We start from the raw sequence: 22,019 nt of genomic DNA, 5'->3' as shown, positions 1-22,019 counted from the left end.
GCGAGACCTCTCCAAAGGCGAAGAGCTGTCTTTCGATCCACACACTGACCTCTAAGGATGCGTCTCTGTCAAACAGGTTTTTTCACCTGCCGTTCCAACGCGTTTGTTGCTCAGTTGCTGCATGCGCCACATGGTGGAAAAAACCAAGCGTATCTCTATCTCCGGACTCACTCGAGACCCAGTCCGAGACGTCGAGAGGCACACAAGCGGGAAGAGAGAAACACACACAGACGGATGCCAAGTGACCTGATTGAGAGGTCCGCATCCTCACGGATCAGTCTGTCTATGAAAGAAAGTGGAACGCCTCCCCAACCACTGCACATTGTTGCGTGTACGCTCTCAAGCTTCTGAATCCCCTCGGTAGGTCCTCCGTACCGGCTTCGTCTCCCCCGGTCTATAAGAAATGGCGACCGCTCTCTGCAGAGTTTTCTGCGCTCGACTGCGGGGTGTGAAAGCCATTTCTTGTTTTTGTACATTTCCGTGCGGTGCGCAACTCGGCTCGCACGATCGAAAGCAACGTTCGCGGATGAACTGCATTCGAAGCATCCAACCAAAATCCCATGCTTGACGGTGGGTCCCCACGAGGTTTTCCCCCCTCGGCTGTCTCACTGATTCTTCTCGACTCTCGATTCCCTGCGACCCCGCAGCGACGAGTCAACTGTGTGGCGCGGGGGAGGGAGGCTCGAGGCCTGTTCTGTTCTCGCGCGTGTGCGACGAACGCTTCTGGAGAGAACATCCAGAGCTTCTCGAAAAGAATCCAAGAGAGTTCTGGAACGGACTCTGAGAGACTTCGAAAAAACTTCAACGCAGCGAACTTGAAAAGTCCCCCAAGAAAGAAACGCAAAGTCTCAGGTGCTCTGTCTTCTCGCGTCGACTGACACCGCTTCAGCAAATCCGTCCATCAGCCTCTCGCTCTCATCCCAGCTCAAGCCTCAAACTTCTACACCTGTCTATATACATATATATACATATATATATATATATATTTAAATATGTGCTTATATAATCATATCTCTCTATATAGATATGTACGTATTTACAGACATTTATACAGATCTGTATGCATAAGCATATCTATCTACATCTGTACATACGTAGATATATGCGTATATCTTTGTGTCTCGCTATCCATGGACACGATGTCGAGAAGCAGAACACCGGGGATGGAAATGAGTGACCGTGTGCCTTGTTTCGTTCTTGCGTTTCCGCGAAGGACATGAAGCATGTAGAAGTGGACATGAAAGGCGTATGCTTTGAGAACACCGGGGAACTGTGAGGGTATGTTTTTGACAGGCGAGTCTGCAGGGCTCTTGCAAGCTCCCAGAGCGTCTTTCTCCGCAGTCGATTGACGCACGATGTGTACGCAATTCGCGTCGCTCTCCGGTCTCCGCCTGCCGCGGTCTCTGCCCTTAGTCACTCCCCAGAATCCGTTGTCTTTCAGTCCGGCGCCCCGTGAGGCGTCGCGAGGTCGAAGAAGTGGACGGCTGGTGAGGAGGGCGAGAGGCCGACCGACGAAGCTTGAGACGCTCCTTCCTGCGCCGGCCGAGGCTCACTGAGAGACACGAGAGACATGAGAGACATCAGATGGAGTGAGGGGTGTCTCCGTGTCTCCTCGCTTTCGCCTCGGACTGTCGCCGGCTCCTCGCGCCGGGGCTCTTCCCTCGACTGGTGGAAGCGTGAGGAGGGTGGTTTCTTCAGAACGAACGACGGCCAGCCAAAGTCGGCGGGGAGAGAAGAAGAGGACAATGGCGAAGCAAAAGAAGGAAAGGAAGTCAACGAAGTGGAAGTTCCGCTGGAGGCGCGACCCCCGAAGAAAGGAACGACTGCGATGGTGTGGCGGCGCCGTCCTCTCTCATGAAACAAAGGAGAAAGGAAACCTGTTTCGGAGTTCTTCCCCATTCCTGAGTTAGGCGACCTCATCTCTCTTCTTGTCGCATCTTCAACCTCTCCTTCTTCTCTCTCCTCTTTTCCAGACTGTCCCTCCCTCTCTTCTTCTCCCTGTCCCCGCCTTTCTCCCTGTTCTCGCGTCTTGTCTGTCCTCTTTTCGCTCGTTTCTCCCCTTATCCCTCGTCGTTCGTCCTTCCCGCGCCCCCGCGCCCGATCCTTCTGCACTGCAGGCTGTGGACTGTCTCTCTCTGCCCTTTGCTTTGTGCCTGCCTCTTCACTGTCTCCGGAGGTTTCTCCTCTTCTGGGGTCGGCAGCCTTCCATTGGAGGCTCGAGGCGCCTGCCTGTCCGGGCGGTGCCTCCGCGTCTTCGTCTAAAGCTGCGAGGTCGAAGACTCCTTTGGCGCGGCGAGGCGATACCAACGTTCGCGAGCAGGTTCCTTCGCACATCTCGCGAGCGTCTCCTCTGATCCGTGAAGAGGGTGGCGCCGACGCACAGGAACGGCCGCAAGATGCAGAACACAAGAGTGCCGGCTCAGCGGTGAACACTGTTGGGAACATCCGCCGCCAGCGTCCCCTCTCTGTCTCTTCATCTCTCTCGCCTTCTGCTCCTCGTTCGGATGCCTGTTTTCTCCCTCGTTTTCTCTCGACGATTTCCCCTTCCTGTTTCTTTGCTGTTCGCCGTCGCCCTCGGTCGCCGCTCTTCTCAGTTTCGCCCTGGCCGAGGCGCCAGGCCCCGCGGCTCGCACGGCGACTGAAGGGAGCAAAGAAGCGGCGCGAGGACATCCAGTGAAGCGAGGGGAGCGCGTCAGCCTGCCCAGCATTCCTCTCTTCAAGAGACAGCCGTGCCCCCGAGTTACACAGAAGGCTTTGGAAAGGCGACGGCGCCGGCGAGGTCGCCTTTCCAAAGCTCTCCTTCCTTCCAGTCTTCTCGCCTCCCCCCTCGCGCTTGTCTGGCCGTTCTCTCAGCCCTGTTCGCCGAAGCAGCGATCGCCGAAGCAGCCGGGCAAAACAAGGCGAGGAGGAGCAAGACGAACAAGAAGGAGAACACGACGAACCATGAGAAGAAGAGGAAGGCGAACAGGGAAGCGAACAAGGGGAGAGAGTAGAAGAAGCAGAGAGGAAAGAAAAGTGAGGGAAAGAGAAATGCGGCACTCTGGGAGCCGCCCAAGAGGGACCACGAGAAGCGGATCGACTTCTGGGAGACCTGTGACGAAAACAAGACTTGGTAGGCTGCGCCGTCAAAGAAGGCGGCACATGCAGAGACTGCCTCCGAGTCTTTCCGTCGGGGCCGCGAACTGTCACCAACCGACCGCCCCTCTCAGGGCAAGGCCGCACTGTTCTCAGACGCTGCCCAGCGGTCTCAGCAGAGGAAGCACGAACGGCCGAAGAAGGGCAGAAAGGGGAAGAGGCACAAGCAAAAGAGAAGGGAGAAGACGAGGCGGAAGCGGAAGTGATAGAAGGCGAAAAGGAAGAAAAGGAGGTACAGGAAGGGAAAGCAGCAGGGGACGAAACAGCAGAAGAGAAAACAGCAGAAGAGAAAACAGCAGAAGAGTAGGGCATTTCTGCCGCACCAGGTGCCAAAGGTTTCCTCCGCGTCGCCTCCAAACGCGAACCGGACGAAATGGGACAATCGGCGCTTGCCTGTGCCGATGGTGGAAGGCGACCGCGGGAGCCGTCCAAAACGGCAGCGTCGCTGTTCTCTCTTTCCATATTTATGCTGGCCATGTTTTTCGCAGGCTTCCAGGAGAACTTATCAGTCTCTCGAGCTCTGTCCAAAGACCAGGCAGGACCACCGGCGTCTCTTTTGACTCTGTGGGGTTGCTGCGCCATTTCTCTCGCGAGCGCCGTCTTCCTGCCCCTCTTCTCTGTCTGTGCTGTGTCCCTGCGTCCAACCGCGAGCTCGAGTCTCCCGTGGCTGGTCTTGCTGTCTCCGTCTGCCCAGGCGGTTCGTTGTTCCTGCTCTCCGCCTTCTCTCTGCCTCGCACCTGTTGCTCGGTCTTCGCTTCCGGTCAAAGCCGCGGAGACGGTCTCCCCTGTCTCGCTTTCGGGAGGACGGTGCGAACTCGCAGACTTGGGGCGAGATGCAGAAGGGATCTTCGGCGCTGACGGCCCTTCACCGAGACCGTCTTTCGTCGAAGATTCAGAAAAGGGGAGAGACGAGGAAGAACAAGGAGAGGAACAACTCAGCGAGGGAGACGAAACAGACAAGGATGGACAGACAACGGCGGAAGAAGATGAAGAAACACCTGGGATAAGAGCAGACAAGCTTTCGCTTACGTCTCCGTCGAGTCGCGTACCCTGCTCGAGGTAGACGGCTTGGGAGGAGTCAGAATGCAACGGTGAAGGGTGGGAGGCATCCAGGAAGTTCGAGGGAGGAACGGAAGGAGACTCCGCTTGCTTGTTTTGGTTGCTCACCTCTGGCGTCTCTCCTCCCGCGTCTGTCCTTCCACTTCGTGCTCGTCCGTCGAGTCGAGCGTCATCGCCATGGTCCTCCCCCTTACCAGGAAAAAGTGTATCTTGTTCTCTTCTTCCTTCTCTCTCGGTGGCTGTCTCTGAGGTTTCTCTTGTCTCGAACTCGGTTTGTCGTTTTGAAGAGACGTCGGATCTCCGGGTCTTGGTGTCTGTTTCTCCACGTCGTTTTTCGTCTCCGTTCTGATCCATGTTTCTTCCGGATTCTCGCTCTGGTCTAGGTTGCTCCGCAGGCTTCCCTTCTGAAGACGAGGAATCGAGCAGGAGACAACTCTCGCTCGCTGCCTCAAAACGAGTACCTCTGTGTCTTCCTCTGTCTCTCCAGACACCGTGAGAGGAACGCGAGAGTCCTGGGGTCGCTGCCTTCCCTTCCGCTCTCTCGAAGGGAGGCAGAAGACAGGCATGCCAGGGGGAGAAAGCAGGGAGAGATCCCGGCGCTGGCGCATGCAAAGAGAAGGCGTCCGCTGAGGTTAAAGAGCCGCCTGAGGAGGCAAATGAAGAAGACGGCGGTGGAGACGAGGACGACGGGAGCGGCGAAGACGCAGGGGAAGGAAAGAAGAGGAGACCGCTGCTGAGTCGTTCGTCGTAGGAAACAGGATGAGAGGGGGAAGACGCGTCGAGAGACGAAGGGAGGAGAGCGACAGAAGAAGGTCCATCATCACTCAACGCAATGATGCTGTTGACTGAGGCGGTTTCGGAGAGAAGCCACTCCTCCCGTCCTTCACAAAATCTGACATGTCGCACCGGCGGCAGACGGGGGGAATCGGGCCGAGCCTCGGAACGCGTTTCGTCTCTCTGCTGACAGGCGACAGAAGGCTCAAGGGCGCGGAGAGCCGCGTCCTGGTCCCCACAACTGGCTGGCGAAGCCGCAGAGGCTCCAAGGGTACAGGAAGGCTCTGAGTATCCACCTTGTTCAACGGCCGCCGAGGGAGGAAAAGAAAGACTTGGAGAGACTGGGTTTGAAACATGGACCGCGGTCGCTGGTGGGGAGGAGGCGCCAGACGCCGACCAAGAGGGAGAAGAAGAGTACGGCGCTGAAATCGACAGAGAAGTAGAACGCAAAGGAAACGAGGAAGCAGCAAGGGAGGGACATTCAGAGGCAGGAAGAGAAGAAGAGGAAGAAGAAGGCGCAAAGACAGAAGAAGGAGAAGCAGAGAACTCAGGAGGAAGAGGAGGCGGTGGAGACGGAGTGAAGGGAGTGGGAGGAAGGTGAGGATTTTTCGCGACAGTTGCAGTCATGTGGAGACTCTCGTCGCTGGCGATTGAAGAGGTCAGACACTCTGAGACTGCTATTGAACAGAATCCGAAAGGTTTTTCTGGATGCGCGCGCTTGTCCGTCCGGGGGAGCTCCGCGTTTTCTGGAGAGGAAAGAGAAGTTGTGTGTGAGCAAGAAGGAACTGAAGCAGACGGAGACACCGCCTGAAACTGAGCCGAGTGTCGAAGCACTGTCGGCCTTGCGTATCTTGCATGTTTGTCCTTCGAGGAGAGCCCGTCAGGCAGGCAGAGACGCGCTTCAGAGGGCACCTCTGCAGAAGAAGGCACAAGATGGTATGCCCCGACTCGCAGCTCGCGAGGAGCATGTGGAGGCGCTCGGCCTCTCTCTCGAGGTTTGAGGAACGCAGAAGAAGAAATGGCCGCAAGTGGAGAGAAAGCCTCGCGTTGTGCAGAAGATGCACCAGACATTTTTGGCGGAGGCGTGGCGAAGGACGCCTTCTGAGGATGCGCGACAGGCGACAACGCCGGCAGAGAAAAGCAGCGATACGGCGAGCCAGTGCTGCAGGAAAGGGCCGATACTTGCAGCGAGCAAGGGCGCGACTGAAGCCTCCATTGTGAATCAACAGAAGATCCCGATAGGACATCCGATCCTACGTCGGATCCTCGGGACCTCCGAAGAGGAGGCGCGTGGTAGAGAGGACCCGACTGACATGGGCGCAAGGGAGACAGAGAAGCAAAGGACAAAGTCGAAGGAGACAGAGAAGAGGGAGAGGCTGAAGTCGCCGCGCAGGACGCGGAAGGAGAGGAAGCGAAGGACAAGGCGCAAGCGCGAGAGAGAGGCGAGCAAACTGGAGGGGCAACTGACGTCTCGGAGGAAGGCGAGAGTCGCGACGAAAGGCTGTCAGTCATGCGAATCAAGAGTGGAAGTTCTTTATCTCCTGGAAGCCGAGGTGGGACATCCTCCGGTGGATGGTGGATGGAAGAGCAACAGCTGTGAAGAGACGCCGAGTCTGGAACATGCACGCTTGCAGACGTCCACACTCTACCCTGGTTCGAACAATGCCCTGGACAGGGTGTTTCTCTCTCGTCCTTTGAGTTCCGGTCCTCCTCTTGCGCTCTGTCCGCCGCCTCTGTCAGTTGTCTTGGTCGCTGTGCTAGCCATTTGCGGTGGTCCATTTTTTCATTCGTCATCTCGCGTCTCTCGGCTGTCGTGGGAAACGGAAATTGCTTCGCGACCCGCGCTTGCGGTCTCCAGTTCTGGCTGCTGGGCAGGGGCCTGGACTCGGCAAAGGACAGCGCGCGGCGGGAGGAAGGGCACGAACTGCGAGAGGAAGGGGAGCAGGAAGAACCGGAAGACAGAGAAAAACAAGGAGGTAGTCTCATAGAACATTGAAGCAAGAGGGAGCCGCCACGCGGTCGTCGTGTTTGATGACGAAAGGGAGACCCAAGGTGAAAAAGAGAGTTTTCCTGGATGCCGTTGATGAGACCTAGTGGGCTGGGCAGGAGACCGTCGGTAGCGCCTGAGACGAAGAGTACGGATCACGTGACGGAGCAGGACGGGCAAGCGCCGAAGACGTCAAACAAAGAGAGAAGAAACGGGGAAGGCGGAAGTGTAGGCAAAGCAATCGAATTATTAACAAGACCCGGTTCTGCCAAAGGTCCAAAGAAGGAAGTGGTGATAACACATAACTTTGAAAGAGAATCTCTGATTGTGCAGGTGAAACAGGATCACTTTAGAGACTATTCTTATGTCGGGCCCAGTCTCTCTGTTAATATGGAATACGCCTGCTTTGGAGCATGCGCTTTGCCACCTCACAGCGAATCTGCCTAATGAGGACACAAAAACTGATAGCAGGGAATTGCGTTCAGAACACAGAATTCAGAGCCGCAGCTCCTCTCCTTATGTATTGGTTCCCTTCAGGAAACACAAACACCAAGTACTCAAAAACCGGCGAAGCCTGACAAGGAGTCTGAGAGCATTTATTACTTTTCGACATTGCCGTTTCCTTGTGTCAAACAGATGAACGAAAACGTGACAAACAGACAGTTTGAAAAGATACAATGCTGCCTTTTGCACCAATTTCTCCCCGTTTATGTTTCCACTTCAGTCAAAATGGTTAGGACAAACCAAACGACAGACGTGACACAACGAAAACATCGCTCTACCCTCAATGGATGAAGGCTTTTAACATGGGCAATGCCAGTTGGATTATTCAAGCAGACATAGCGGGAACCTTTAAGTGTACACAATTTGCAGCCAAAATATTCTCGAAACAATGACGTGTTTGTTTTTGGTGGCCACAAACTATGCCCGAGTAAAGCTACCAGCGGTGTGCTTCCTGCCCGACACAGGGGAACTTTACCGCAAGATCGCAGCTACGAACGGGATACGTCGGTTTTCGGCCAAGCACCGACGTTCTGACGGGGATGCGTTTCCTCGAAAGAACGCTTTGGTTTGCCTTCTTCTGAGTCCAGAAAGGGTGTGAGAGCCTGCAAGAGCATCCCAACTACGTCGTCCTGCTTGTTTACGGGTTTTCTGACGCGCGGAAAGAGTCACCATTTGAGCTCTTACGTCGAGTGGAAGGGCATATACTGACTGCCTTTTTCGCATGTTGATGTCCTGCTCAACAGACACGACACTGACAAAGCACTTTCCCGCACGCGGAAGAACGTGAGATTAACACTGGTGTCGAACGAAGAACGATTCAAGGCTGTTGATCCTCGGAAGGAAATAAGCCATCTTTGGGGGGCTGCGGGGAGACAGGTTCACTGCCATCTCTGCCTCAGAAATCGTTGCTTCACTAGATTTTGCTAGATTAACTTATTCTCTTGGGTCATCCACAAGTTAAATCCTTGGACTCTGCTGACCGTGTCCCTTCAAACAGCCACTTGGTACTCCACTCATGCAAACATAATTACGTTCGGTACGCAGACATCCTGCACGAGGACCATCGTCTCATCTACCAGGTACACGTATTATGATACATCTGAACCGGGTTGTATTTTCTCACTCCGTTGAGCATATACTTTTCCAGCTGTAGATTGTTTGAACTAGGCGAAATGCCACAGTGCTAGGATGAACTGTCTAAGAGGACGCTGTACGTAGGTAGACTCGTCTACCGGTTGAACTACTCTTCTTCCACGAGCCACGAGCGAAAGGAGCTGATTCAGTTCCCGGTCTTCAATGCTGGAGTGTTAACTAGCGGATAACTGAACACAACCAGGGTGGCGCGCTTAGTGCTTGCAACAAATTCTGTTCGGAAGAACAAATATAGCCTGCTGAGTGCGTGCGATTTACAGACGGGTAGAGGCTGAAAAGCATCTGCCGCAAGTCCCAACTCGATCGATTTCTCACAGAGAAATATCGCCTTTCTAGGAACTTAGCTGCGCTTTGCCGAACCTATGATGAATTCTGTATACCCCAAACGCGGCTGTCAAACTGCTGAGACCGAGAAGCACACAAGCACACTCGGTGCATATCGACTTATATGGATGTGAAGATGCATACGCACTTAGTAGGTTGCAACGGTGATCCAGTATAGTGCTGGTGCTCAATAGTATCAATGCCAAGGGACCGTCGAGCGTTCCTCTTCAGAAAGGTGCGAAACGAAACGGAACTCTCGAGGGCACCACACGCCATCGGTAGCCTCCACAGCTTCCTTCAGATTACACTGAACTCGGCGTCACGCGTGGGCCCGCTTGAATTTTTGAGAGGACGCCTGCCAAAAATTGCGCAAAGAAAAGGGGAATCTGACCATTTTTTGACTCTCCCAGGCACGAAGGACGAACAAATCACTAGTGTTAGCCAGTGGCTTGTTTCAGGGAGAAAACTATGACGAAGCTTGTTCTCCGTTCCCCCCCAGCACAAAGTCTCGCTGTCATTCATGGAATTTCTGAGCGTCTATTTCTTTCCACTCTGCGTGCAAATAACGCTTTGTTTTCGGTTCGCGCGCGTGAGCAAGTGACTACAACGTTGTGCCTCTCAGCAAAACATTTCTCGTGGATCAGGTTCAAAACTGTTTATCGGGGAACACCCGAAAGCTGTTGCTCTCTCGCTAGTGCCATGTGACATGTTTGTTTCATTTTAGACGCATTCCGAGAAAGTATCGAGAATGTGTGGACGTTTACTTCCTTATGCCGTTCATTCGACACACGATCAGTTCTGTACATTGTGCCCCCGCGCTTCTCTATTCGTCTTCTCGAACAGTTGCCTTTCGGTCATCGTGTAGCGCGGCAGTCTTCACACCGTAGAGAAAAGCATCCATGAAAAATACATTGTTTCCACACAACAGTGGCACCGTGATACTTCCCCGCTCCACGCAGAGATGTCTGTTTCCCAAAAGTGGGATTACTGTGAACATGATGCATCCCTTCCTTCTTCGCCGTCGAAACTCTTCGAACCCTTTCTTTTGTGTAAAACGCGGTTCCTCTGTTTTCGCCTTTGTCGCTCTTTTCTTTTCCAGGTAGTATAGTTGGCGAGTTTGGGCGGCGCTTCTCAGAGCCGCTTGGTCTTGAGGGATGGGGTAGTCTCCTCGTTTTTCTCGTCAGTGCTTGCCTCGGGAGCCCTCTCCGGATTTGCTGACCTTTGACATATTTTTCGCCTCCAGTACTTCACAAGTTTCTGGCATAATGTATTCGGCGCAATAAACTCCAGCAGGTTCCCCCATGACTAGTCTCAGATCCCGCCTTCCGAAGAACGCTCTGTCGCAACCCATAGAAAACCACAGCCGAATGGTCAAAGCTGCCCCGCACACGAGGCATCGCTGTCCCCTTCACGAACCAATTGGTTTACTTGAAAAACGCCACACATCTCTGCATCCTTTTATGTATGGAGGGAACGGCTCTGAACACGTGAATATATATGCAACTGCATGCTTGAATCCGGTTTCAAAGTTTTTCCTACAACGCAGAGGACCAACTTATGTACCTTGCTTTTACCCGATATTTCCACAGTCAACTGGTCCGTCCGTGGAGACACGACGACCAATTCCGCGTTTTGACTAATCTCAGAATCCGCATGTGTACAGTCCCGTAAGTTGAAAGGTCTAGGATAGGCATGCATGCGAGGAAATGAACGTGTTGGTACACGTAGCGAGTGTTTTCGGCATGAGAGGACCAGCTGCGTCCGCGACGGACTTCCAGCAAACGGGTCTCTACAGTCACGACAAGACAGGCAACAACTGCAAGTTGCCACGAGCCGCAGTTTGTGGTTCCCTCCTATTGTGGGCAATGTCTCTCCGCAAAGAATCTTTGAAAATTGCAGACTGTCTCTTGCTCGCGAGTCTCTCAACACGCTGCTGACTGTTTCCAGCAGCGGATCAAGAAGCTACTTTATCAACCATGGCGATCTTGTCGCCAGCGTTAGACTCTCCCACCGGTCGTGCTGCGGTTGGGAGACGGCAAATGGGGATGGCCTGCACTTTTCCCGAGGTGTCCAGCCCAACGCATGAAGGCGTAAGAACCGGTATAGTAAAGAACGAAGCGCCGACATTTCAAACTTTGACGCAGAGCACCTGCCATGTGCCATCTTTCCGTTTTTCTCCACGCACGAGCGACATGTCGAAACCCGGAAACATCCCGACTCATCACGGTTTCGGCACTGGTCCACTGGAGAAGCGAGGCTTGTTGTTTCTGCTTTTCTTGTCGCTTCTGCTCTTGAACAAAGAAGATGCTCCGCCTGCTAATCCTTCACCTCGTCCCAGCGATCTCTGGCGCGCGCCGCTGACAGCGAGAGACACATTCCATGGGGCCTTTCAACGTCTTCCTGATTTCGCCTCGCCTGTTCCGGTGGAGAGCCGAACCTGTGGTCTCGAGGCTTTTCCGTCCGGGACCTTTCTTCCAAACACACCACCATGCCTGTCGAATGGCTCTGCTCTTTTGAACTTCCCGCATTCGTCTACACTTTGCCGTTCTTTCCTTCCGGGCCTGCTCTTTGCATCGGCGGGGCCGGCTTCTGCACCCGCTGGAGAAGGCAGCAACGGCGTCGGAAAAACCAAGAAGAAATCAAATGACAGTTTGCTCGTGCAGACGCCTACCCTCGAGGTCGCAAAGCACATCGTATTCCCAGATCCAATCTTCGGAAAAATGAGCTTCCAGTGCCCGCCAGAATACGACCTTGTCTTCAACAAGTGCCTGAAGAAAGTTCTGCGCCCTCCCATGGTACCGTTGAGTACTCTCACTCGTGTCACCTCGCTTTTCGTACAGACTTTTTGGGACAGGCATTTGCCTATAAATAGAGAGATTATCGAAGCGCATAGGGTTCTCTGTCGGGGGTGGCGTGTGTATGTCTAGGCAGTGATATGTTCTACACCATACATGCGCCGTACAGAAATTTATGATCCCTCGCGCATCTGGGCTTCTGAGAGGCGTTAGCGTCGCGTGATGATTTTCTCTCAGCCATCCTGCCCGTACGGCTCGTACATGAATGAAGATGGCAACTGCATCTCCGTCGACAAAGTGCCCGCAGAACGCACTTGCCCGGCTGGTGAGCGAAAGCGCAATTCGTCCAGCTCCACTCGGACGCCGTCGTTTCAGAGCGTTTTTACTCTCTGGAAAGGGCTGATGCGTCGCAGCTAGGGTACCCTGCGTTTTTCTCCACGCAAACGGAGCTCACCTGTTGCTACAACGCATGCATTTCGTTCCACGCATTGACGTCTGCACTCACCATTTACCCGACGCAGAAACATTACGCATATGTGCATTCCTCGTACGTTTTCGTGCACATGTAGCCACATAAACATTCATATGCACTTATGAATATATAGATATATATATGCATATATGCATATATATATATATATATACGTATATGTTTATGCGTATCTGTAAATGTTTGCATGTGTATATGCGTTTATATCATTGCAGTTTTCTTGGAGGACGAACGATAAAAGGGGATGGCGCACTGAAAACTTGACTGACATCATGTGTTCTGGATGTTGTTTTCCGGAGATTTCATATGTCTCAAATTGCCTGCCAGCGCGGGACGAGGCGACGGTTTCTGTATGGCCCTTTTCGTCTGTTTCTGCGCGCGAGAGAGATTGTGTCTCCCAGTGCTCCGTTTTTGCTGCGCGGCCAAGGAGGCCTTTTGACTTGCCGGTTGTCGAGGCGTTTCGTCCGTCGTTCCCACGCGCAGGCTTTTTTTCTGCTTCTTCGTTTTAGGCTATCAGCCCTACGAGAAAGGGTGTTTGCGCCGGGACCTCATTCAAGCCATCCCGTTCTGTCCCTCTCGCGCGTTTCAATTGTTCCAGCATGGCTCCGAGTCGGAGTGCGTTAAACTGACCGAGGAAGAGCCTCTTTTCACGTGCAAAGAAGGCGTATTCGATTCCTCTCTCGGCCTCTGTATCAAACACAGTGAGGAAGAGCCAACGGTGTCTTGTCCGCCAGGCTTCGAGCTCAACGAGGTCAGTTGTTTCCAACTTTTCCGGTGAACACTCTATCGACTTTTAGGGCGTCGCCTCTTCAGCGACCTTCGCAACTCTGTCTGCACTCAAATCAATTGCGCAAAGCACGTCTATCCATGACCGCTTCTGGTGGGACTGTCCCCTGTGTACTGACGGCAGGATGATCTGATTCGTGATGCTTCGCTACGTGACAAGCGGCGCAGGTTTGCCTCCCCATCGATTCTGCGACCGAACCGAGTCTTCGCGGAACCTCACCATGTCATCAACAAGTCGGTGTGCGATTTGGCTGTCGCGTTCCTTTCTGCTGCGGGCTCACGCGTTCCACGTTTCAACCTCGACACGATCCGTTCCTGTGTTTCGTTTCTGCGCCTGCAGACCGCTCACCAGTGTGAGCGCCGGCTCTTTGTCGACCCTGTCCCCTTTTGCGAGGAAGGCTGGGACCTGTCACCTGATCCGGAAACGGGATTGTTGACCTGCGTTTCCTTTTGGAGCCCACCGCCTGCTCGAGTGTGCCCCGAGGCGGACTACCACCTTGTAGGCGATTCCTGTGTGCTGGAGAAACTCGCAGATCCGCAGCCTGTCTGCCCCCAAGAATTCGTCTACAATCGCTGGGACGACATGTGCCGTCGCGTGAGAGCGCATGCGGCGACGCCTGTGTGTCGAGAAGGCTGGAAATTCATCAAGGAAACTGGAAAATGCACGCTGGAGGAGGAGCCCACCTACCTCTGTCCAGACGGAGACATGGACGGGCACCTACGGCCTCAGCTAGAAGCGGGGAAGCAGGGCGAGAGACCGCAGCACCTGTGGCCAGAAAAAAGCGAGAGAAGTGAAGAAGAGGACTCGGTAACCGGGATTTTTGCCTCCGGCGCTGCCGCCAGGGGCCGACTGTGGGATGCGGCTGTGCGGGCGCTGCAAGAAACTCCGTTCTTCGACCGACGCTCCAAAGGTCCTGGGAGTCCCCAGGCAGGAGCAGAAGCCCCGAGGGTCGCAGACCCAGCCAAGGCCGCGCAGTGCGCGACGGTGGAAACTCAGCCTCCACAAATGGGCTGCGAACACGGAGAGTTGATCTCGCTCCTCGCTTTAGAAGAAGGACGCCTAGACATTTCAACCGACCACGACGCCTCACGGCAGGACGATGAAAGTCCAAGAGTTCACTCTTTCCCCTCTCCTCTTTCCCTGGAGGCCCGCGACTCGCTCTTCCACGTCTTGAATGAGGAGCGCCGCTTCTCCCAGGCCCCCGAACGTGACCAAGGGCAGACTCGGAAACCACACGTTACCCCCACAGATGTCCCCGCTGACGAGGACCTTTCTGCTGTTTTTGCTTCTTCTTCTTTTCCTTCTTCTCCACCAGATGCCTTGTCTTCTATCGAGGAACCGATCCCTAGTTCGACGTCGCCTTCGCGCCTGAAGATGTTGAACCTTCGCCGACCGCTGAGCGCTCTGGGCCGGAGCGCTGGGGCTCAGGCCCTCGACGACGAGCGCGAGGACCGAGAAAAACGTGAGAGAAAAGCGAAGCGAGAAGATACCGGAGAGGTCCTTGCACCGCCAGAGGGCGGAACGCTAGCGGCTGACGAAGGCCAGGCTGTTGATCGAAGGGGTGAAGCAAAGCCGTCAGAGAATGGAAAAAAGCGAGCGCCGCCTGGAGCGTCTGGAGACCTGAGTCTGCGCCGAGGGGGGCGACCTGGGGATGGCAGCGACACGGGAGAGGCAGACAGACGCCTGCTGGCGACAGGCCCACCCGGGACGAAGGATCCTTCCAATAACGGTCGACGCGAAAAGGCAAGAGAAACGCAAGAGCAAAGAGCCCCGTCGACCACGCGTCTCGATTCGCACTTGGCAGGCCACCTGCCGACTGCAGGCCGGGGAGAAAAGCATCCTCAAAAAGACCTCAAAGACTCCGAGAATCGCGCGGCGCCGTCCCCAAACGGATCCGCGCCTTTTCGTGCGACAGCGAGTGCCTCCAGTGGCGGCTCCGCGAAGACGGCGGCTCTCACGCAGCGAGCATCTCTGGGGCTTCACCGGCTTCCTCGGTTGCCTTCGCCGCGCTCTCGGCGTCTGGAAGCTTCTTCCAAGCCTCCACACACGGCGACGTCTACCTCTCCAAATGCAAAGGCTCGACTGGCCAACGAAGAACCGGCGACCTCTTCGACTTCGTCCACGTTCTTCGCCCAGGAGACAGCAGCAGGCCTTGTCTGCAGACAACGCATCGTCGTCGCGCCCACCCTGGTGCCGGGTCCGTGCTCGCAGAAGGGTGGAGCGTCACCTCGAGGGTGGGCAAAGGCGGACGTCTCTGAGAAGGAATGCGTGGAAGTCAGGACGAAAAAACCTACGCTCATATGCCCTTCTGGTCGCGTTGCAGATGACGCATTTGTCACATCTCGATGTGAACAGGTAGGCTCGAGCTGCAGAGACGCTTTCAGTCCTAGGACGAAGCACCTGATCCTACGCGCGACTGAGTGGGCGGCTTCTCTCGCTGGGAAGTTACGAGTGACAACAGGAAGCGAAGTGCCATGCGTAGAACATGACCGCTGTGGCGAGACTTCGATATCCTAGGATATCGCAGCCGACCTGCACCCAGGGAGCTGGCCTCCATCAGAGGCAGGCCCTGCCAAGACGACGGACTTGACCATACGAACATCTGACTCGTGGTTTTTTTCCCTGCTGAACGAACCGTGACTGTTTTTTCTCGACGACACACGAAGAAACCACAGTTCACACAATGCATGAATTTTCTCCTCGCTTTTGAAAGTGCATGCGATTCGACAGGTGCGCATCCATACTGGATCTAGGAACCCTCGAGACTGCGTGTTCGCTTTCGCAGGAAATTCCACATAGTTCGCGTTGACGCTGCCCACAGAACTCAGCCCCCGGTTCTCTCGAGAACTGAGTTGTCCTTTCGTTTCTGAAGTATTTGCATGGCATGCCACTCTGCACGCACATCCCCATCGAGCACTGTGCATCCGTGTCAGTTAGTCTCTCTCCAGATTGTTTTTGCGTCTCTCTCTCTGTGCACAGTCTCTCCACGCTTTCACCCGCCTCATGCGTGCCTCCCCTGTGCGAGGTCTGAACTCTTCAGCACCGGGACGGGCGTCGACGCCATCTCAGTGTGGCGCTTGTGCCTCCTCTGCGCCCACCGCCTGCTTTCTGGCCCCTCCCAGTTGTCTGCCGTTCTTCTTTTCATGCACTTTCCTTCTCCGCATTTGGTGCATCTCCATCGACTTGTGTCTGCCTACCGTCGAGCCGTCCCCCAGATGGAACCGCGAACCCCTCTGCGTTGTGACATTCGCCTCCTGTCCGTCCACCGTGTCGCGTTGCCCCCAGGTGGAGGTGGAGCCGGTCTCCGTGGTCTGCGCCGACGGCTCTGCGCCTTCTGCCTCCTTTGCGGACGCGGGAGAGCAGCCGTTCATGCGTTGCCTGCGCGAAGAGTTCGAGCCGAGTGTCGCGCTCTGCAGCGAAGGCTTTGATCTACACGCGGCAACAAGCCGGTGCGTGACGACGGTGAAGGAGGCCCCTGGGTGGACTTGTCCAACGGGATATCGTTTACCTGAGCACGAGTTGCCGGCCCAGAGCGCGAAAGAGGTCGTCGCTCCACACCTCGGCTCGCGAAAAGGAGACAGTCCGTCCCCCGTCGTCGTCGGCCCGCCACTGCCCCGCGTCCAGGCCGGCTTCTGCGAGCGTCTGGAGTACGCCGAAGTCCAGTTCGTCTGTCCTGTTGGATTCGGAAGAGAAAAAGACAAGAAAGCCAAGGAGTGGGTATGCGTCGCCCAGAAAGCCGTCCCCGCCACGCACCTTTGCGACTCGGTACGTCTCTCGATGCAGTCACGCGTTCGCGAAAAAACAATCTGAACTTTGAACGCCATTTGGCCTCCCAGGGTGGGACGGTTGGCTCTCTCGATGGCGCCGAAAAGGCTTCGCCACTCCTACGACCGGGAGCGAGTGGAGAGAGCTCTCCACACAAGAGAGAATTACAGGTTGAACACCCGTTGTTCGACTCATGTCTTTTATTCGACTCGATATTTGGTATCCTGCTGGTGTTTCCACCTCTCTGAATTCGTAGTCTCATGTCGAGTGCTCTCCTCTCTATCTCTTTTATCTCGGCAGATTCCTGGAGTCGTCTCTCTCACTCTCCTTCCCCGCAGTTTACGCTGCGCACACCCCCCGTCTTGCCTGTGTGTCTCTCGTCTCTCTTCTCTTCGCGTTTCAAGTGGCGACGCGTCGCTCATCCTTTTCCTCGCATGCTGCGCCCTCTCTCTCCCAGAAAAAGCAATGCTGAGAACCCAGCGGTCGCCTGGCTGTGTGTCTGTTCTACCTGAAGGCTCGTGTGTATCTTTGCTCTCCTGCCTCTCCTTTGCTCGTTCTGTCTCGCCTCCGCACTTGAGTTGTTTTTGTTCAAACAACTCCGTTCCCTGCGTGGCGGCTCCAGCAGGCGTCTCCCCCTCGTTTTTTCTTTTTCTTCTTCGTTTCTAGGGATTCTTCCTTGAAGGCGACGCATGCGTCATGCATTTGACGATGGCGCCCTCTCTCGTGGACCAAGACGGCAGGCCATTCCCCTGCGTAACTCGAGGCGACGGCTCCAACTCGTGTGGGCATGCAGCCGACTGGCAGGGCTCTTTGGGCGTGGAAAGGGAGACTGCGAAGAAGCATGGAAAGCGGTAAGGTGGGCGCTGCGACGCGTTGCAGAAACGCGGGAGCGAAGGCTCGTGAGAAACACAGTCGCTGAGACGAGCCAAACAGAGAGAGAGAGGAGTTTGATGTTACGCATCTTCGTCGCAGGGCGACAGGGGAGAAGGGGGCGATTGTCTCCGGAGGCAGGACCGAGGCAAAGCGAGAGAAGAGATGTAACGCAAGGGCCATGCTCAACCTGGTTAAACAACAGAACGGCTGAAGCATATGTCAGTAAATGTAAACAGCAGCGCATGGCCAAGACTACTCTCGGAAATTTATCTAGATAGGGAGGCGGAAGCGTTCCGTACAAACAGGCATTGGGAAGGGGACAACCACGTCGAAGAAACGCAAGCCTCAGAACGAGAGTGCAATCCGCAGAGGGCCAGGAGCTGGGGAGGGGAAGCAGCTTTTCTTCGGGGAGAGAGAGCCTTCGAAAAAAGCGTGTAGTTCGCAGACTGGAAACAGACAGAAGAAGGCAGGTGGTTCTCAGAGATGAGCTGCGAGACAGACGACATGGGACGAAGAGAAAAACCGACCTGTGAAAAAGAAAACTGAGCAGGTAGAAAAGAAGTAGGAGAAGGACTGGACCGCTGAGCGGGTCGTTGAAGGAACAGGAGACGCATGCGGAGAGCACGATACTCAATGCGTGAGAGAGAGAGAGAGAGGAGGACCAGTCGCAGAGACATGGGAGGAAACCGTGTTGCAGAAAGGAGACGGACAGGGCCAAGAGGGAGACACATACAGGAAACAGAGAAAAGGTTCACTGTGGCAACAAGAGAGGGAAGAAAACGCGTTCTATGTGACCTTCCTCTAGAGAGAAAGGATTGAAGGTAGTAGAGGAACTTCGCGTCCTGTCAGAGAGAGCAGGCACCGGTACGCGGTTCACTGCTGGCGAAAGCCACTCGCCAGAGGCTAGGGTGAAATTCAGTACCCCGAGTTGCAGTGACGATCTCTGAGAGGGGAGAATTTCAAAGGTTTTCTGGGGAATCGCTTGACTGCTGTGGATCAAGACAAAGCAGGTAGAAAGCTTGTTGCTATGTCGGTAGACAACGGAGCTTTGCTGCTTCGAATGAAATTCAAAAATGAAACCGAAAGTCCGTGTGAGTGCAGTGAGTTGACAGAGTGCCTCAATGCCTCTCCTTGGTATCACTTCTGAAGACAACCCTAGCACTTTAATGAATGTTGAACCATTTCTATGTCAGCCATCGATTCGTTCTCTCTCTTCCATTCTCTTCCTTGTCCGTCGTTTTCCTTTCACTTTTTTTTCTCTTCCTCCTTCTTCGGCCTTTGACTTTGTCTTTCTTTCTCTGCCTTCCTCTGCCAAATTCTTTCTTTCCTGGCTGTCTCTCTGGACAACGGCGCTGCGGCATCTCTCTTGCGTTCGCTGCTTCTCTTGTCTGTGTCGTTTCTTCTGTTCGCCCCGTCCCCTGTTTCTCTTCTTGCAACACTGCCGGCTCTCAGTCAGGAGAGAACGCTCTGCTGCGCGGGAGATTCTCCGCTGGGGTTGGGGAAGGTCGCGAAGAGAGAGGAGAGCGAAAGATAACAGGAAAAAGGCAGACAGTTTCGTACCCAGGTGGAGGCTGTGGACTCGAAACTCTGCCCTTGTTCCCGAGTGACATAAGCGCAGTCGTTCGCGTGACAAGGACATCGACCGCATACGCAGACGCGAGACGACGACGAGCAGACAGGCTCTCCTGATTCTGTCCACTTTGCAGAAGCTGCGCTTCCAGAAGCTTAAACAAATCTTACTAGGAGGAAGAATCAACAAAAAACACGGCATCTGTGCACACGAATAGATTCAGATGTGTATTCATGCATCTACCTATCTATACATATACATGTATTAGAAATATATATGCATATATTGTATATGCATATATTGTATATGCATATATGTGGGTGTAGAGAGATATAGAGACGTGAGAGAGGAGAATCAGGTCGACGGATGCGTCGAGTTGCCGGAATGACGTTCTGGATCTTGGATCTTTTTCCCGGTTACGACAGAAAGCTGACATGTCGAGAAGGAAGTGGCTAAGGAAAAGAGACATGAACGGAGAGATGATCGCATGCATCTTCGAACACTTGCGTCTTTCCAACGCCTCAAAGCCGCAGCCAGGGCATGTGCTCGTGCTCTTGCATTCTGAATCATTTTTCAGAAGCTCCTGTTTGAGGAGGCACACACAGAAAGCTCAGGACCTGCGGTCAGGGTGGACACCGAACTGAACAGTCAGACCCCCGCGCGTGATTTGCGCATTGAAAAAAACGGATTTCTTCAGAAGGAAAGCACCTGCAAGTCTTCGCCCAGCTGCCCAACGGGAGACAAAACCGAATCTGCCCACCCACGATGGTCTCAGCAAATCTGCTAACACGGAAAAGTCGCACCTTGAAACACCCCAGAGTCGAATTACCCATATAAATATATAAATAAATATATATATATATACATATATACATACATATATATATGTATATATCTACGTCTTTGATGTCTTACAAGCTTATGCTGTTTTTTCTGCATGGGATCGAGTCTACAACGTACCTCCGGTTAGATGCCTTTGCAAAGCGTGCGACATCTTCGGGCTACCACATGGGCATCTCCACACCTCCTGGTCCCGATGCGTTTCCTTCCCACATGTATATATGTATATATATATATATATTTATTTATATATACATATTTAACTGTTTATATATATATATATATATATTTAACTATTTATACATATGCCTATGTACGCGTGCGTTGACTTATTCACTATCTTCTGGTGCACCCTTATATTTCTACACACAAATACACATATAAGTATATATTCATATATATGTGAATATATATATATATATATATATATATATAGTTGTATGTTTTTTTTTGTTTGTCTACGTTTTTGGTGGCAGGTGATGGAGAAGGAGGCGAACGCGGATGGCGGTAAGAATATTTTTTTGCTTTCGTTTTCAGTGAGAAATCGGGTATTGGTCAGGAACTGGACGAGAAGTGCCGAAGAAGCCAGCGGAGAAGTGACCCGGGCGAGCGATGGGGTGAGAGGGCACAGTTTTGAGCAGTAGAGTTTTTGTGGAAGTTTGCCGCCCCAGGAAGGGCAGGCGTTTCCACACTTGGACGCCACTTCGAAAGTTAAAGTTTTGCTGCAGGAGAAAGAAACGCTCGAGAAAAGTGAGAAAAGCGGAAGAAGTTGGAGAAAGTCGGCGGCCATGCCAGCAGAGCTCGAGGTCGCGGGCGGGACGGTGGCAAGACACCGCCCGGCGAAGAAGAGGCGTTCCTCGTTTGCGAGAACCCCACAGTTTCTTTCTGGAAAAAACAACGCCCGCGAGAGAAGAGCGATCCCTTCGTTCTAACCATGTGAAATTCGAGGGAGGCCAACGCGGAGAGACGTTTTCTTCAAAGCCTGTCGATTGAGCAAAGAAGCCGAGAGGTGGGTGGACCGCTGGACGCGACTCGCGCACCCTCCCCCCTTGTTTCGCTTCCTCCCACCGGCGTTTCTCTGTCTTGACAAAGAAGAAGCCTCTGGCGCGGAAGGTCTCGCGAATTTTGCCTTGCCTTCGACGAATTTCCTTTTTTTTACCTGTGGAAGAAGAGGAAGGAACCAACGCCTTCTCTGCGTCTCGACCTCCAACCCAGTCCACCCTCCACATATATCTGTGGGAGCCTCCCTATAGAGGTAGCTATATGCCTCACCCTCTGTCTCCCTGGATGTCCTTCTCCGTCTGCCTCTCTCTTTTCACCCTCTCTCACTCTGTTCCTCTGTGAAGGCTCTTTCTGCGGTTCTCCTCAGCTCTCGACGCCTTCCTCTCTCTCTGCAACTTCTCGCTGCCGTCCTCTGTTGCACCGCTTTCCGTGTGTCTTGCCTCCTCCTCCTCCTCTCGCGTGACGGAGCGCGCTCTGCCGGTTTTGACTCTGTGAAGGAAGCTTCTCTTTCCTGGCGACATTTGCTGTTTCCTGTCCTGCGGTTTCTTTGCCTGCGCGACCCCACGGCCCAGACCAACAGACTCGCTCTCCCTCCCCGCCTGCTCGCCCTCTCTGCGTTTCTTTCCTGTCTCCTCCTCCGTCTCCCTCCCTTCCTCCACCCTCGAGCCGCTTCCTTCTTCTCTCCCTCTTCTTCTCTCCCTGCTCTCCTCTTCTCTGTCTCTTCCTCTCTCTCCGTCCCTTCCTCGCCGACGCTGCTTCACCGATCGTCAGCTACTGGCGTCTGGTGCAAAGGCCGTCAAGAGGTCGCGCCGACCTGCCCTGGACAGAGTTCCACCGTTCCGAGCGCAGCTTTTGCCTGGAAGGAGAAGCGTTCGGACTCGCGCGAATGGAAGAGACCGTCTTCTTCTCCGTCGTGAAATCGCTTGCACAAGTCTCGGCCCATCTTCGTGGACGGCGCAACC

At 54.1% G+C, this 22,019-nt stretch overlaps 3 protein-coding genes across 3 annotated transcripts; 2 read left to right on the top strand and 1 right to left on the bottom strand.

Moving 5' to 3' along the window:
* Window positions 1–1,437: 1,437 nt before the first annotated feature.
* On the bottom strand, window positions 1,438–6,954 carry TGME49_268220 (hypothetical protein; the record flags this gene model as incomplete). Its single annotated transcript, XM_002365488.2, has 1 exon — window positions 1,438–6,954. The coding sequence occupies one exon, from the start codon at window positions 6,952–6,954 to the stop codon at window positions 1,438–1,440; it is 5,517 nt and encodes a 1,838-aa protein (XP_002365529.2).
* Window positions 6,955–11,952: 4,998 nt separating this feature from the next.
* Window positions 11,953–15,524, top strand: TGME49_268225 (hypothetical protein; the record flags this gene model as incomplete). Its single annotated transcript, XM_018781497.1, has 3 exons — window positions 11,953–12,055; window positions 12,730–12,971; window positions 13,347–15,524. The coding sequence occupies 3 exons, from the start codon at window positions 11,953–11,955 to the stop codon at window positions 15,522–15,524; spliced, it is 2,523 nt and encodes an 840-aa protein (XP_018636533.1).
* Window positions 15,525–16,010: 486 nt separating this feature from the next.
* TGME49_268230 (hypothetical protein) lies at window positions 16,011–17,627 on the top strand (the record flags this gene model as incomplete). The annotated part of the gene is made up of 2 exons (XM_018781498.1): window positions 16,011–16,772; window positions 17,439–17,627. 2 exons carry the CDS (start codon window positions 16,011–16,013, stop codon window positions 17,625–17,627), a joined length of 951 nt encoding a protein of 316 aa, XP_018636534.1.
* Between the last annotated feature and the right edge of the window lie 4,392 nt (window positions 17,628–22,019).

This window comes from Toxoplasma gondii, chromosome VIII, assembly GCF_000006565.2.
Source record: "Toxoplasma gondii ME49 chromosome VIII, whole genome shotgun sequence".
In the NCBI taxonomy this organism is placed as follows: domain Eukaryota; phylum Apicomplexa; class Conoidasida; order Eucoccidiorida; family Sarcocystidae; genus Toxoplasma; species Toxoplasma gondii.
This window is presented reverse-complemented; position numbering and strand designations above follow the sequence as displayed.